The sequence below is a fragment of the Drosophila kikkawai genome, chromosome 2L (assembly GCF_030179895.1).
Source record: "Drosophila kikkawai strain 14028-0561.14 chromosome 2L, DkikHiC1v2, whole genome shotgun sequence".
Taxonomy (NCBI): domain Eukaryota; kingdom Metazoa; phylum Arthropoda; class Insecta; order Diptera; family Drosophilidae; genus Drosophila; species Drosophila kikkawai.
Genome location: NC_091728.1, coordinates 19,698,382 through 19,712,354, shown reverse-complemented (window position 1 = coordinate 19,712,354; position 13,973 = coordinate 19,698,382). Strand labels below are relative to the sequence as shown.

The 13,973-nt window shown below is 39.8% G+C and overlaps 3 protein-coding genes across 5 annotated transcripts; 1 reads left to right on the top strand and 2 right to left on the bottom strand.

The window, feature by feature from the left end:
* Positions 1-283: 283 nt before the first annotated feature.
* On the bottom strand, positions 284-13,388 carry vas (ATP-dependent RNA helicase vasa). The gene is made up of 9 exons (XM_017181782.3): positions 13,243-13,388; positions 12,625-12,699; positions 7,331-7,365; positions 7,135-7,276; positions 2,145-2,479; positions 1,343-2,086; positions 1,057-1,270; positions 715-986; positions 284-509 (listed from the first exon to the last, which is right to left on the bottom strand). Exons 3-9 carry the CDS (start codon positions 7,349-7,351, stop codon positions 456-458), a joined length of 1,782 nt encoding a protein of 593 aa, XP_017037271.1. The 5' UTR covers positions 7,352-7,365; positions 12,625-12,699; positions 13,243-13,388; the 3' UTR covers positions 284-455.
* Positions 2,773-7,021, bottom strand: solo (sisters on the loose). The gene is made up of 3 exons (XM_070283444.1): positions 6,987-7,021; positions 5,790-6,902; positions 2,773-4,783 (listed from the first exon to the last, which is right to left on the bottom strand). The coding sequence occupies exons 1-3, from the start codon at positions 7,019-7,021 to the stop codon at positions 3,100-3,102; spliced, it is 2,832 nt and encodes a 943-aa protein (XP_070139545.1). The 3' UTR covers positions 2,773-3,099.
* Positions 5,578-12,144, top strand: vig (vasa intronic gene). 3 transcript variants are annotated; one of them, XM_017181784.3, is made up of 4 exons: positions 5,578-5,737; positions 8,155-8,904; positions 9,781-10,053; positions 10,125-12,144. In XM_017181784.3, the coding sequence occupies exons 2-4, from the start codon at positions 8,214-8,216 to the stop codon at positions 10,628-10,630; spliced, it is 1,470 nt and encodes a 489-aa protein (XP_017037273.1). In that variant the 5' UTR covers positions 5,578-5,737; positions 8,155-8,213; the 3' UTR covers positions 10,631-12,144. The 3 variants fall into 3 exon arrangements, with proteins under 3 accessions (XP_017037273.1, XP_070139549.1, XP_017037272.1); XM_070283448.1 differs by lacking the exon at positions 5,578-5,737 and adding an exon at positions 5,764-5,781; XM_017181783.3 differs by lacking the exon at positions 5,578-5,737 and adding an exon at positions 7,800-7,940.
* Positions 13,389-13,973: the final 585 nt, after the last annotated feature.

Below are 13,973 nucleotides of genomic sequence, written 5' to 3'. Positions count from 1 at the left end.
GAAAGCAAACGCAAAAGCAACATTTGTTGTTGGTCGATGTTGGTTTGCTTTTGGGGGGCGGTCACAGGGCGAGGCAGTAACTGAGAAAAGCCGGCTTGAAGAGCGGGAAAGAGAGCATGAGAGCAGCAGGAAGGCAGACAGAAGGAAAGACAAACAACAAACAACGAAACAAAACCAACAAGGATGAGTACATAAGTGCAAACATATGATTATACAGGGTATTTTACCAAGACTTGAAGGTATATCCGTGGTTTTACCAAATTTACCGACGCAATAATACAAGTTATTGAGGTTTCGCTATTTATATTTAGATAATTAAATTATAATCTCCATCGTGGAAATTAAAAACTTAAACGATTGGCTTTAATACATATTTTTTATATATACCGCCACATTGGTTTCAAAATGTCATGTTTTTTTTTTTAATTTCGTCTTTTGGTTTTTCTCTTCCTCTTTTAGTCCCAATCCTGGTCTTCTTCGTTGCTGGTTGCGCAAGTGATGGCTTTGCCCTTTATAAAGATATTATAAAAAATAAAATGTAATATATATCTGCAGACGGTATAGGGTTAAATATCATATAATAACAAGATGCAGAAAGCCTATACATTTAAAATTTAAGTTTTTGTTTTTGCAAGCGAGACATTGCAAAAAAAAAATGCTTATGACGTTACTCATCTTGCTCTTATTGGCTGTCTGGTATTAAGCTCTACTTACGCCACCACGGACATCAACTCCGCCAAAGGCGGATTGCGAGTAACCGCCTCCACCGCCACCGCTCAGCTGACGCAGAAAATCTGGCACCGTTTGATCAGATCCAGCCAGCGTATTGACCAGATCGGCAGCAAGTGCCTGGTCATGATCCGGGTCAAAGAACGAGGTTGCACGACCATTGTTGCCCACACGACCTGTACGCCCGATACGATGGACATAGTCGGCAATATTGTTCGGCAAATCAAAGTTAACCACATGCTTCACATTTTTGATATCTAGAATGTAAATGTTAAGTAGGTTAATGACATAAAATAACTTCGAAAGAATTAACTCGCTATCACTTACCTAGACCACGGGCCGCCACTGAAGTGGCAATCAATACCTTCATCTTGCCAGTTCTGAAATCACGCAAGGCCTGCTCGCGTTGACTCTGAAGACGATCACCATGGATGGAGGTTGTGGGGAACTCGGTTTCAGAGAGGAATGATGCCAAAAAGTCAGCACCACGCTTAGTCTCCACAAAGACGATGGTACCATTGGCATCCTCTCGTAGTATTTCCTTAAGAAATAAAAATATAAAAAGGCATTAATCTGAGTTAAATATATCAACACATATATTTATAAAACTTACCATAAGCTTGGACCGTTTGTTGAACTTGTTCACTTCAAACACATCCTGTTTGACATCCGAGCATGCTCCTCCCACTACGCCAATAGTCACGAAGACATAGTTATTAAGAAACTCTCCAGCCAGACGCTGAATCTCCTCCGGAAAAGTGGCAGAGAACATAAGGGTTTGGTGCTCCGGTCGCATAGTACTGTGGGTCATAATCTTCCGCATACTCTCCGAGAAGCCCATGTCCAGCATTCGATCGGCCTCGTCGAGTACAACAAAGCGAGTATCATTGAAAGTTATGAATGTGCGTTCCACAAAGTCCAACAGACGTCCTGGGGTGGCAATCAGAACATGGCATCCCTTGGTGATGCACTCGTTTTGGTGCTTGAAGGACGTACCACCGTACACAATGCTAATCTTCAAGTATGACTCAAATCCAAATTTTCTTGCCTCATTGAAAATCTGAATGGCCAATTCCCTAGTGGGTGAGACAATGACAGCCTGCGGCTTGCCAATTTCCAAGTCCTGGGCCTCCTCCAGCAGTTTGCTAAGGATCGGCAAAAGGAAGGCCGCCGTTTTTCCAGAGCCTGTTTGGGCGCACGCCATTAAGTCACGGCCATCGGCAATCACTGGTATGGAGACCTTCTGGATCGGTGTGGGCACCTTGTAACCAGACTTTACAACGTTTTCGTGAACGATGCCGCGCAGATTGGCTTCATCAAAATTACCAATTGGTTTTGGTACATTCTCGCCGCTCACCTAAAGGTAAAAAGGATATAAATTAACTTTACTTATTATCTACAAGAAAAATTGTTACCTTGACAGGAATGTTGTCATATTTGGAAAAGTTAATTCCCGAAGTGATGCCACTGCTGAAAATTTCAGTCTCATCGTTGGTGGGTTCTGGTGGGATATAAAACTCGCGTTTCTTTTCGCCGTCTTCCCCAAAGTCCTTGTTGTTGTTGTTAATGTCGTCATCATCGCCTCGACGACGTCGCTCAAAACCATTACCTTCACCACGTTCACCACGCTCGCCGCGTTCACCACGATGCTCTCCACGTTCGCCGCGTTCACCACGCTCTCCACGTTCACCACGCTCTCCACGCTCGCGATTAAAACCACCGCCTCCACGACCGCCACGGCGTTCCTCACCTAAGAAGTGCAATTTTTGTATGTCAAAATATTACACATTTTTTAATATTAAAAAAAAAATTCATAAATAAACGTAAGATAAGGAAATTCAAGGTGTAGTAAAATCTGAACTTTTTATTCAAAGGAAATTAAAAGCAGCAACATAGTTTTTTATTCGTACTCATATTAAACGAATACGAACATTAAACATAAATCATATTCTTATTTCTGTAATTTATGCGCATCATAAACTGTCATTTGAAAGTTAGTAATAAAAAGAAAAGTACAAAATATATTCTTATCAGGGTAAAGTAACATCAAAATATACTTTTTATTTACACGAAATTAAAAACAATCAATGTTTTTTCTTTTTACTCATATGCAACTAAAATCCTTGTAATATGTGCACAACATAAACATTAAATTTTCAGATAATAAGTAATTAAAAGAAAAATACAAAATATATTCTTATTTGCGTTAAGAAAATTCATCAAGGAAAAAGTAAAATCTGAATACACTATTGTGTTCAAACGTAATTTAAAACAACCAACGTTTCTTTTTTTCTTACTCATACGAACATAAAATATATATGCATTATGTTAACAACACAATCTATTCTTGTAATCCTTGCTTTTTATGCGCTACTTTAGGGAAAAAATTCGATCATCGTTGCTAAGATTTACAATGTTGGCCGCCTTCAGATCGTGCAACACCCGAAACGTCACCGACACATCCATGCGATTTCCAACAAAATCAGCACTTCGCATATCAACCTGAGGATGCATAACAATAGCACCGAGTATCTTGTGAAGAATACGAATCTTTGCTTCGGGTATGTTTAAAAAGATTTTGTGATCGTAGACTTTGACGGCAGGCATTGACCGTTTAGACGGCGATTCAGGGCACTCTGTAGTCAAAGACAATTCCTTTTGGCGATCGATATTTAGACGCAGCATATCCACATGCTGCACAATATAATTCAAGTCTTCTACTGATTCCCGATTATATAGAGAACTTTCTGCTCGAGAATTCTCCAACTCTACAAGCTCGGAAGCCACCCCACCATTAGATCCAATTGCAGACGGATCTACTACTCTTATGGTTAAATTGGATGTATCGTCAGGGAGATGGCGCGACGATGTTGCCATCGCCTTCGGCCCCCTTAATATCTGCACATCCGTTACAATGGCGTGTGCGCCTACATCAGCCGAACTAGTAATTGATGTATCTTTTGGTAAGCTTAAATTAGCCAAACTGATGATTGATGGATCCCCTTGTGCAGCTGGATGGTCAATTTCCATGGGCTCTATCGTTGGGAAACAAGGTGGCTCCAAATTTAAAGCCGATATATTCGATATATCGATAGTTGTATCCAACTCTGCTATTTTTTCTTGGGAAATTGTATGACTAAGTCCAGGAGGAACTGCAAAAGTCTCTAGTTCCAGGGAAGGTTGTTGCGGTACTTCCTTAGTAGCATTAGCTATAGTAGTGTCTTCCAAGTGACATCTTGGCTGTTGAAAGATCAACTCATCACTTATTTGACTCCTGGACACGGAAGGTTCTGCAGTTTCATTATTTTTTTCAATTTCTCGTGGTTCCATCTGATCCAGTACCGGATTCTTGCCGCTTGTTGTTGGATTTGCTGAAGCTGAAGTCGCTAATCGTAAAGCATTTATTGTTTGTTGTGAAGAACCAACAGCCTCTGTAGCTTTTTGTAGTAATTGTGCCATAAAATTTTGGGTTATCTCTTGACTGCTTATTGTGGCCACCACTTGCTCCTCTCCTTGAATTCGATCTTGTGGCGTTTCCACGTTATTGGCATCTCTTGCTGGAATGCGTACACGACGCCGACGACGAGGCCTCTGTACCGCCCTCCTGGGCATAGCCGATCCTTCAGAATAATTAATAATTTCATCGCGGGGACGAAATATCGAATTCCAGTCACGGCCTTGCCTGCCCGAAGAAGAGGGAATAGCCGGTGGCTCTGCCAAGGTTGCCCCTCCAGATGTGGGTGAGTTAATTGTCAGTTCCAGCATCCTAGGTTGATGTTCCTCGTTGATGACCGGTAGCAGGGGTCGGAAACTATGCAGTGGCGTAGAGGCCGGTGTACCTCCTCCCGGGCGGCCGGAAGTCACCTCCGAAATAGATGGAGCAGCAGGTCCGACGATAGCAGTTTCCTCATTATCACATGTCATCATCGTTACAGCGCCGCTGTCGGCAACTGACCCCAATGGAAACTCTGGCGGCATAGGTGGAGCTCCTGCTGGCGTTGTTAATTCTTCGTCAAAAAACATTGACAAGTTCAATTTTGAAGGTAACGACAAGCTGTGGATCGGGACAGTAGTAGGTGTATAAGTGGAGAGTTCGAGTGTTTTGCAGGTTTTTTTTTTAATAGAATAGACAAAGGTGTAGTGTAGTGTCATCAAAAGAGAGCATTTATATAGAAGAAACCTAAAAAAAAATAAATATCGTCAAGACCAAAATCAAGAAAGGGAAGGATTTTTAGTCATGTTCGGTAATGACAGATATATTGATATTCTGTTTAAAATATAACTCCAATAATAACTAATAATAAAAAAATCATAAAATTGGAGTTATTTTCTTATAAAAAAAAAAATATTAATTAAAAAAATAATACATTTAAAAACAAAAATTAAATTAAAAAACAAAATAAGTTAACAAAAAAATTTTACTAAATAATTCAACTTTTATATAAAAAAATGATTTTTTTATTTGTATATAAAAGTCGAATAAAAATAAAAAAATTTTACTTAAAAATTGGAAATTACATTTTTTTTATTATTTAAATAAAACTTTAATCGTAATAACTAAAAATGCACAAGATATACAAAGGTAGTGGAGCGTAGATTTATTATGTATGCCAATCTTTAAGATACACCGCTTCGTCAAAAAGTTATTACGATTCAATTTTTATTATCAATTTTAAATAAAAATTGGAGAATACATTTTATTATCCATTATTAATTTTGCCTATATTTTTTACATTTTTCAGCTCAATTTGTACTCATAACTTTTACTTGCGATCCCTGGTATTTCACGAATGAATTCTAATTGATAGTCTGAAACAAGGAAGCTGATTTAGTAGCTCTGTAGGCACATTTCCAAGCTTCCAAACACAAATATATTTGTGTACGACAGCTAAATTATGATTTGAGTTTGTTTAAAGAAATTTTGTTGTGTTTCGTAGTTTGAATGTTTAAACTTTTGGCCATAAAACAAAAACCAAGAAGGGCGGAAGTTTCCGAGACTACATAGATGGTGAGAGGAAAAAAGATGGAAATAGTAAAGAGTCAAGTATAGTTGTTAGTACCCAAGCTCGCTGTGTCGTTTTATCGGTGTGCTCCATGATGCTGGCTCAGCCGCTACTACGCCAGCGGCTGACCACGCGGCCTCCTCATCACGGGTCGCACCGTATCGACTAAAATAAGCTCCGTCCGGTGTTTCCAGGTCCTGGTTATGGGAGCGGTGGTGCCTAGCCACATCAATTTGTCTGCTTGCCTGTATGCTATTCGTGTTGTTTGGTCCTCGGTTGCCAGTTTGTGGTGGCTCCCTGGTCCGTTTCATTGGTCGTTCGGTAAAAGCATGGATTCTATAGTAGGATTTCGGGTAAACTGGCCAAACAAAAGGTGGGGCAATTGGCCAGGGCACGCTTCTGGACAGTTGTAGTATGTCTACATACTTTACTTCCTTCATTTTGTGGCAGTTTAGAAGACCTCCGCTTACATTTTGTGAAAATCTGGAAGAGCCATAGGTTTGAGGCGTCTCGGATGCAGGCACCTCCGTGTAGCTTTCCTGCGATGTACTTGCAGCATCTTCACTTTGTGGTTCTTCGTCCAGGCGACGGCCGTTTTCGTAAATATCTGTAATCGACATCACTTCATGGAGAGCCCGACCTACAGTCTTTTTAGCATGGCGTGATTTTCTCGACCGAGTTGTTTGCGGAAGAACTGTTTCCCTCGTATCCAAATTCGGGCCATTTTCTTCCCAATGAATGCCCATTTGTTTCAACTGAACAAATGCATCGTGCTCTTGTGATGTTCCCAATTCAGTCTCGTCCAGAAGTCTACTTACGTCCATAATTAAGCTATCCATCTGGGCAGCCATTGTGCGCATTTTTTGTACTTTTCGATCACGTTCTTCTTGATCTAGGCTCTCGATGTTAGCCCACTGAGAGATAACCAAATCCTTGAAAGCTGTAAACAAGTAGTCCCTCAGCTCTCGCACCTCATCCAGAGTTGTGTTGTTTTTGTCGAGCTCAAGACGGTCTATGAAATCGTTCAAAACATCCTCACTACAACCAATTGGCGGGATTGGCGGTAGCTCCGTGGCTAAATTGAGGTCTGCGCGAACAATCGCAAAATGGAAGAACACAGCGGAGAAACAAAAAATCAAAAGTAACGCCTTTAACAAATTAAAATATTGTCTAAGATTATCACTGTATTGCTTTTACTTTATATTATATATTCCCCATATATATTTAAAGATGTCGTGTAATGGTTATTTGTACGTATTAAATCGTAAAGGGGTTTTCCATTTTATCATTTAATTTCAAATCATCTAAACCCCTTCGGAGGTTCAATTTTAAAACCATTTAATTGATATAAATCTGCCGCACTAATTACTATTTAAGTCGGCATGGTGCCTTCGGAACTCACCTGAATTTTCACCTCCCCTGCGATAGCCGCCCCTTTCTCCGCCTCCACTGTTCTTGTTATCATTGCCCTCATCGTCACTCCATCCGGAAACATTCGTTTGAGTCTTGGCAGGCTGATCGCCAGAACCGCCAGCTGTCGTAGGCTGTAAATAGTTACTTTAGTTTTCATTCATTTATTTATATAAAGAATGGCAAACCTCGTCTTCCCAGTCAGACATTTTGATTTTTTCTTCTGCAAAGAAATAAACATGCAAAGAAATCTAGTTAATTTTAGTTTCTAAAATTGTTTGCCCAGAGCAAGTAACTTCGAGAGCCGCGAGATTTAAACCTTCCGGCATGGCGCCAAAGTTTAAATAATACCAAGCACTAAAAAAACATAGTTGCCAAATTCTACAAGTGATTTTTGTATCTTTTTTGCTCAAGGATTTGCTGGTGTAGTTGTTGCAGAATCTTCGTAATCGATTAGTATAGTTTTTAATATAACAGACCCGCATTTTGGGTTTTTATTTATTTTTTTTTTTTTCGCTTGTGGTTCCAGTGCTCCATCTCGCTCCCACTGCCGCACTACACAACACTAAATTGCCGTTCGCAGCGGCAAGGCTAAAAACGTGAGTTTCTGTTTTTCTATGTATACCAAGAACACATGTGGGCCGCGCTGCTGGCTTCTTTCCGTGTGTGCGTGAGGAACCCATGTGCGTGTGAAATCGCGCGCGCCAGTATGCGTAGGTAATACTAGCAGCAAGGCAAAGCAGAAACGCTGAAAATTAAGGTTAGAGAGCAGCACAGCCACCAACAACCAACGGAAAAGTAAGAAAAATTCGCATAAAAGGTGCAGTTAAATTTTGAAAAACCAAGTTACTCGGCCCGCTATCGCTTTATGAACTCTGCGTGCATAAATTAAACGAATTCAAGCCACCTTTTCGTGACAGAAAAGGTTGAAACCAAAGCAACGACCAACTTGGGGGGGCGAGCGAAAAGGGAAAATCAATCAATTGAGATATTGTGTAAAATTCTCTTGCAGGAATAGCATTAGCAGCCGCAGCCGCAGCAAGCAAAGCACCACCTCACACCAACCAAATCATGGACAGCGCCGGGAAAAATCGTTATGAACTCTTGTTCATGGACGACGATGTCAGCGATCCATTAGATAATCTGGTGGCGCCGACGGCCGCTGCCTCCGCCGCCGCAACAGCAGCAGCTGGTAAGAAGAAGCAGCCGTCAGCTGCAGGTGGCGCTACCGCGGCCACCAAAACGGCCGCCAAGGTGACAAAGTCGAACAACAATGCCGCCGGAGGACCCCCCAATGCCAAGAAACCAAACCAGGCCGAGAAGGAGAACAAGCCCAACAACGCTCTCAGCAAGACCGATGGCAAGAAGCTTGCCCCGTCCGCTGACAAACAGTTTAACAGCAACAACAAACAGGGAGCTCCGCGGCCAGGAGGTGGCTCCAACCGTACACGTGAATTTGGTAGCGGTCAAGGACAAGGACAAGGACAGGGACAAAGAGAACAGCGCAGTAGCAACTTCCGTCAACAGAATGGCAACGGCAATGTGGAATCACGAGAGCAGCGCAACAATCGCCGTAATGTCCGCGATAATGCCGGAGGAGCAACCGATGGCCAGCAGTCGCGTCCTTACCGCGGACCTGGTGGAGGTGGCCAGGGAGGAGCCGGCGGTGCTGGCGGCGATCGGCCGCAGCGCCAAAATCGCAACAATGATGGCCAGAACAGGAAGCGTGAATTTGATCGCCAATCAGGATCAGACAGAACAGGTGAGTAGATAAATTCAAACTCTTTATAGACATTATACAAGAATCTATAAATTATAACAAATATAACCAAATCCTTTACCATGACAACCCAAAAATATGTATAATGTGGAGAGTAGAAGAGTAGGAGTCTCAAATATTTAATCCTTTTACTGTCCACCCTATAAGGGAAATGAAATTCCTAGAATTATAATAAAATGGAAACTCTTAAATAACTTATTCAACTTTTTATGTGGACTAAATGACTTTTTCATTCATAAATCGAACAGTTTCGTGAAATATAATTAAATTATAAAGTTGAGGTGTAGATAAAAATATTTTATTATTTTATCATCAAGAAAGCTTATTGATCATTTAAATCGAAGTAATTGATCAGATAATATACTCTTGCCAATCTCCAAAACTATACACTCATTTTTATATTCCCGTCTCTACCTCCCGCTGCTACAACCATTTCATTTTTGGAATATCCAAAATTATCTAGCATAGCATAACATAAAATAGGCACACAGCAGAACACAGAACAGAAGAAATAGAAAGAAGAAAGCGTGTTAAAAATAGTTCGTGGCTCTCTCAACGCTATATTCTTCCCTTTCCCGATTAACAACATGTAGGAAGACAAAGCATAGCTGCTATGAGTTCGGCGTTTAAGTTAATCGAGGTGCATAAATTTAACAATTACAATAGAAATTTTAAAATAAATAAATAAAATACACTGCTGAAAAAATTAATTTAAAATAAATTCACTAATTCACTTTTAAATTAATTTGTACCTTAGTTAACGTAAAGTTCTTAGAGAGCAGCGTACGTCTTCCTCCACGATATTTACAACCTGTAATTAAATATTGAATTAAATTCATATTCCACTACTACCCACAGGTGTAAAGGCTGTTGATAAGCGTGATGGAGCTGGTGCCCACAATTGGGGCTCGGTCAAGGAGGCCATTGACGATGTGAACAAGAACGAAACCGAGACCAGTGTGAACAATGCAGAGGGTGGTGCCGCCAAGGCCGACGAATCGGGCAATGAGCAACAGAACGAGCAGCAGACGGCCGCCGAGGAAGAGACCAAAGAGCTGACCTTGGACGAGTGGAAAGCACAGCAGGGGCAGCGCATCAAGCCAACCTTCAACATACGCAAGGCCGGAGAAGGTTTGTGTGCTCGTCATATTTTTTAGAATATCCTAGTGGCAATATCACAATTAAAATTTTCTTGTCCACAGGTGAGGACACGTCGCAGTGGAAGAAAATGGTGGTCTTGACCAGCAACAAAAAGAAAGAGAACGAAAGCGAAGAGGAGCTTGAATACGATCCTGCCATGTATCCCCAACGCGTGGGCCGCCAGCAACGCGTCCTTGATATTCAGTTTAACTTTAACGACGGACGCCGTGGCGGACCCGGTGGTTTTGGAGGACGCGGCGGTGGACGTGGAGGCCCACGTCCCGGCGGCATTGGTGGCGGCGGGCCACGCACCGAGGGAGGCGGTAACCGCGGCGTTGACCGCCAGCGGGACGGTCCCTCATCGGGCCATCAACAGCAGCAGCATCATAACAATAATGAGGGTGGCGGTAGTGCTCAGTCAGCTCCCAATAATCGGCCGCCCACCGATCGCCGTGGTCCAGGCAACAACAACCAAAATAGCGGGCCAGGGCCTAACAAACGGTTCGAACGGCAACAGAATACTGCACCCAAAGTGAACGACGAGCGTCAGTTTCCCACACTGGCTTAAATCCCTTCCCTCCAATCACACTGATGTTGGGAATCTTGGGAGGAGCTGTTGTGGCTTGGGAGCAGGTTACCAAAATGAAATCTTATAAATTACAAATATAACAAAGAAAACCCTAAAGAAAAGCAAAAATGAAACAAACCCAATTGTAGCCGCCATATAAGCCAAAAGCAACAAAAACAAGCTAAGCAAACATGAGAAATAAATTATACATATATTCTTAAATATATGAAGAGAACATAAAAGCAATCTTATAGTTTATGCGTGGCCAACTAATCAGATTTTATTCATGAAATCACGATCAAACAGATGACCACCTCGTATAAACTAGTCAGAGAGTCAGGCAGGCAGACAACTCACAATATTCTTCCTTTCTGATTGTGAGTTTTAATCACTGTTTGCATTGGAACCATAAGCTAAGGATTTCCACAAAATTGAAACGAGGCAAATGGCCACAGACTTTGTTTTATTACATCAAAAAATAATGTTGATGTAATGTCGTTGATTTTTCCCCCCTCTTTTTTGTTGTTACCCATTATTAATTAATCATCATACCCACTAAACAGTTGCTATCCAGTGATTAAGGAGAATAAAATAATCCTAAAGCAAATAAATATTTGAAAGAACATCACAGCTAGATTGTTTCTTAAAGAGGAAAAAGCACCACTAAAAAGAAAATAGTTTTCACCAAGAAAACAGTAAAAGCATTTGCATACTCATACAACCTTCGTTCTGTTAAAAATTACATACATTTTCATTAAGAAATATACGCCTTTTATTATTTTAACTTTGTTAAATAATAACATTAAAAAAAAACAAGAAAACAAAATGGACAATTATTTAACTCAGTAGTTGGAAATCAAAAACAAAAAAATTACTGAAGATTAGTAAGTGTTAAAACCTTTGTAATTGTGTTTCTTGATGCAAATTCTATTAAAAAAGTACATTTAATATTTATAAAGCAAACTATGCATCAAATATACTACTTTTTATTGTACGAAAAAACCTAACTGAACACACTGAAATATGGAATAACAAAACATAATTTTAAGAATTATTACAAAAAATAAATTGACTTACTATTGGATCAAATATATAAACCTTCAATAAGTAGAATTACAAGGCCTCCACATATTTAGGTGGAAGACTGCTTTCAAAGATTTCATGTTGGAAGAGAAATCCAAATCTTAATACGGTAATACGAGATATCCCTGTAAAATTGTTTGCTTCTATAATTAGAAACTGTATAAATTATATGATATATATAAATATATATATTCGTACGTACATTAAATCAATGACTACCACATGGAAAGGGCAACAATTTTATGTCAAACAAAAAAGCAAAAGAAAAAATAGGGAAACTCACTTAGAAGAACAAAGTAAACGAAATTTTTGAAATATTGTATTTTGACCCAAAGAAACAAACCATTCAACTGCAACAAAATGTTGAGAAGCTCGTTTAAAAAGGAAACAAGAAAATTTATTTGATAACAATAAAGAGAAAAAAAATACAATTTGACTTTGATGGGAGAGAATTCTAGAAAAGAAGGCGAGCCTAACTCACAGACGCGTCAATACACGCACACGGATTTACACCAACAAGGTGACACTGGCGAGGAGTATTCAAGAATGATGGGAACAAGGAACATGAAAATGCACCTGGGAACCAAAGAGATTACATTAATTTCCCAAAATAATTAATTTTACAACTTTTTTTTACAAAATGCCAGAGAATTCGAGCAGAAGAGCCAAGCATAACTCTGAGACGCGTCAATACATGCACAAACACCAATAAGGTGATGCTGACGCAAAAAAAAAATCGAGAATGAAGGGGAACATGGAAAATGCACCTGGCAACCGAAAAAATTATCTGAATTTCGCTTCTTAATTTAACTTAAGTGGAATTCTAAATGGAAATCTGCACTGGCAATAGATTCACCTCCTGCATTAACATGTTTGATTGTGCTAAACAATATTTTACACTTCTTACTCACCTGCTTCAAAAGTTATGGAGAAACGTTCACAAGCGGTCCAGCCTTCCTTTCAAAACGTCTTTATCACTCGGAAATCTACGAAATGAACGAAGAAACAAAAGGAATTAAGCAAAAAAAGTGAGTTTAAGAGTTGCCAATGACTCAAAAAATATGAGACCACTACGAACAACTTCGGCGTGCAGCGTATTTTGGCGCTTCGACAACCCTAAAACATAACGGTGACTGGTAAAGCAAAGGCAAAATGGACGACAGGCGAACTTAATGCAAAGAGGAAAACGAAAAAGTTCTTTGGAATTGCACACTTGAAAAACGTTTAATAAAAACGTGTTTTCAGGACTTTTTTGTAGAACGAAGCCCACCGCCTTCTTTGCATAAGCTCACTTGGAATTTGCAATAAAATTGCAATACAATTTTGTATTCTTTTAGAATTACACGATTGTACGCACTTTTAAACGAAACTACCGATTTAAAGCACAATAACTTGGCGTACTGAGTGCGCGACAAAGTTTCCAGATTGCGGTGCAACAATTTCGTTCTTTATTTTAAACGTTTCGTAGTGTATTAGACACAATAGCTCACAACACCGGCCATTCACAATGAATAAGTTACTTTACTCACCGCGTTTTCTAAAAGAAAGATCACTTCCTTATTAAAACACCTCTAAAACTCAGAAACTCCGAAGACGTCGCGCAAACGCTAAGAAAAGAGCAGGAAGGAGGAAGGAGAATGAAGAAGAAGAAGCAGAAGGAGCCCGCGCAGTGATGTCAGAGCAAAAAAGCTGGACTACAAAAAAAAAGGCTAAAAAAACCTAGTTCCAATAGAAAATACTAAGAAAAAAGCTGATTTTTTAAAAATAATATTTTATTTTATTTTAATTTTAAGTATAAAATATTAAATCGAAGCAGTTATGCTGCTTTGCGTAAAAGCGCGGCATTCTGGCCAATTCCAGGGATCGCATATAAGAAGTATTTTCAAATTTAAATAATGACGAACATTTTAAACTGCCTAAGCTAAAAAAGCTGGAATTCCCGCTGCCCGCTGTTTTAAAATTGTCTCCGCAATCACACTTAAAGCCTAGTACTCTGACGAGAAAAATCCGCTGTCTAAATTAGACAGCGGAATCGCTGTTTATTTCGCTACCGAGCTAGTGTGACCAAAAAAAATTAAGGAAAATCCTTAAATGCCATGAAAATGTACTTTTTATGGCGTTTAAGGATTTTCTTTGGTCACACTGGACAGCTGTTTGTAAACAAATATTCAAAAAAATATTAAAAATATTAATAAATATGGCATTAAAATGTCCTTTGTGGGTTAAATTCCATATTATGGGCTTCCCCTTGACAGCCCCT

Bases quoted from the DNA above. Each gene is read 5' to 3' on its own strand.
- solo (XM_070283444.1), bottom strand. From the start codon at position 7,021: ATGATAAAATGGAAAACCCCTTTACGATTTAATAC. The intron at 6,903-6,986 runs GTACAAATAACC...TGATAATCTTAG, and splicing joins ACCCCTTTACGATTTAATAC to ACAATATTTTAATTTGTTAA. The intron at 4,784-5,789 runs GTACTAACAACT...CCCGATCCACAG, and splicing joins AAACGACACAGCGAGCTTGG to CTTGTCGTTACCTTCAAAAT.
- vas (XM_017181782.3), bottom strand. From the start codon at position 7,351: ATGTCTGACTGGGAAGACGAG. The intron at 2,480-7,134 runs GTGAGTTCCGAA...TGCACTTCTTAG, and splicing joins CAGGGGAGGTGAAAATTCAG to GTGAGGAACGCCGTGGCGGT. The intron at 987-1,056 runs GTAAGTGATAGC...TTTACATTCTAG, and splicing joins AGTGGCGGCCCGTGGTCTAG to ATATCAAAAATGTGAAGCAT.
- vig (XM_017181784.3), top strand. From the start codon at position 8,214: ATGGACAGCGCCGGGAAAAATCGTTATGAACTCTTGTTCATGGACGAC. The intron at 8,905-9,780 runs GTGAGTAGATAA...TACTACCCACAG, and splicing joins ATCAGGATCAGACAGAACAG to GTGTAAAGGCTGTTGATAAG. The intron at 10,054-10,124 runs GTTTGTGTGCTC...TCTTGTCCACAG, and splicing joins CATACGCAAGGCCGGAGAAG to GTGAGGACACGTCGCAGTGG.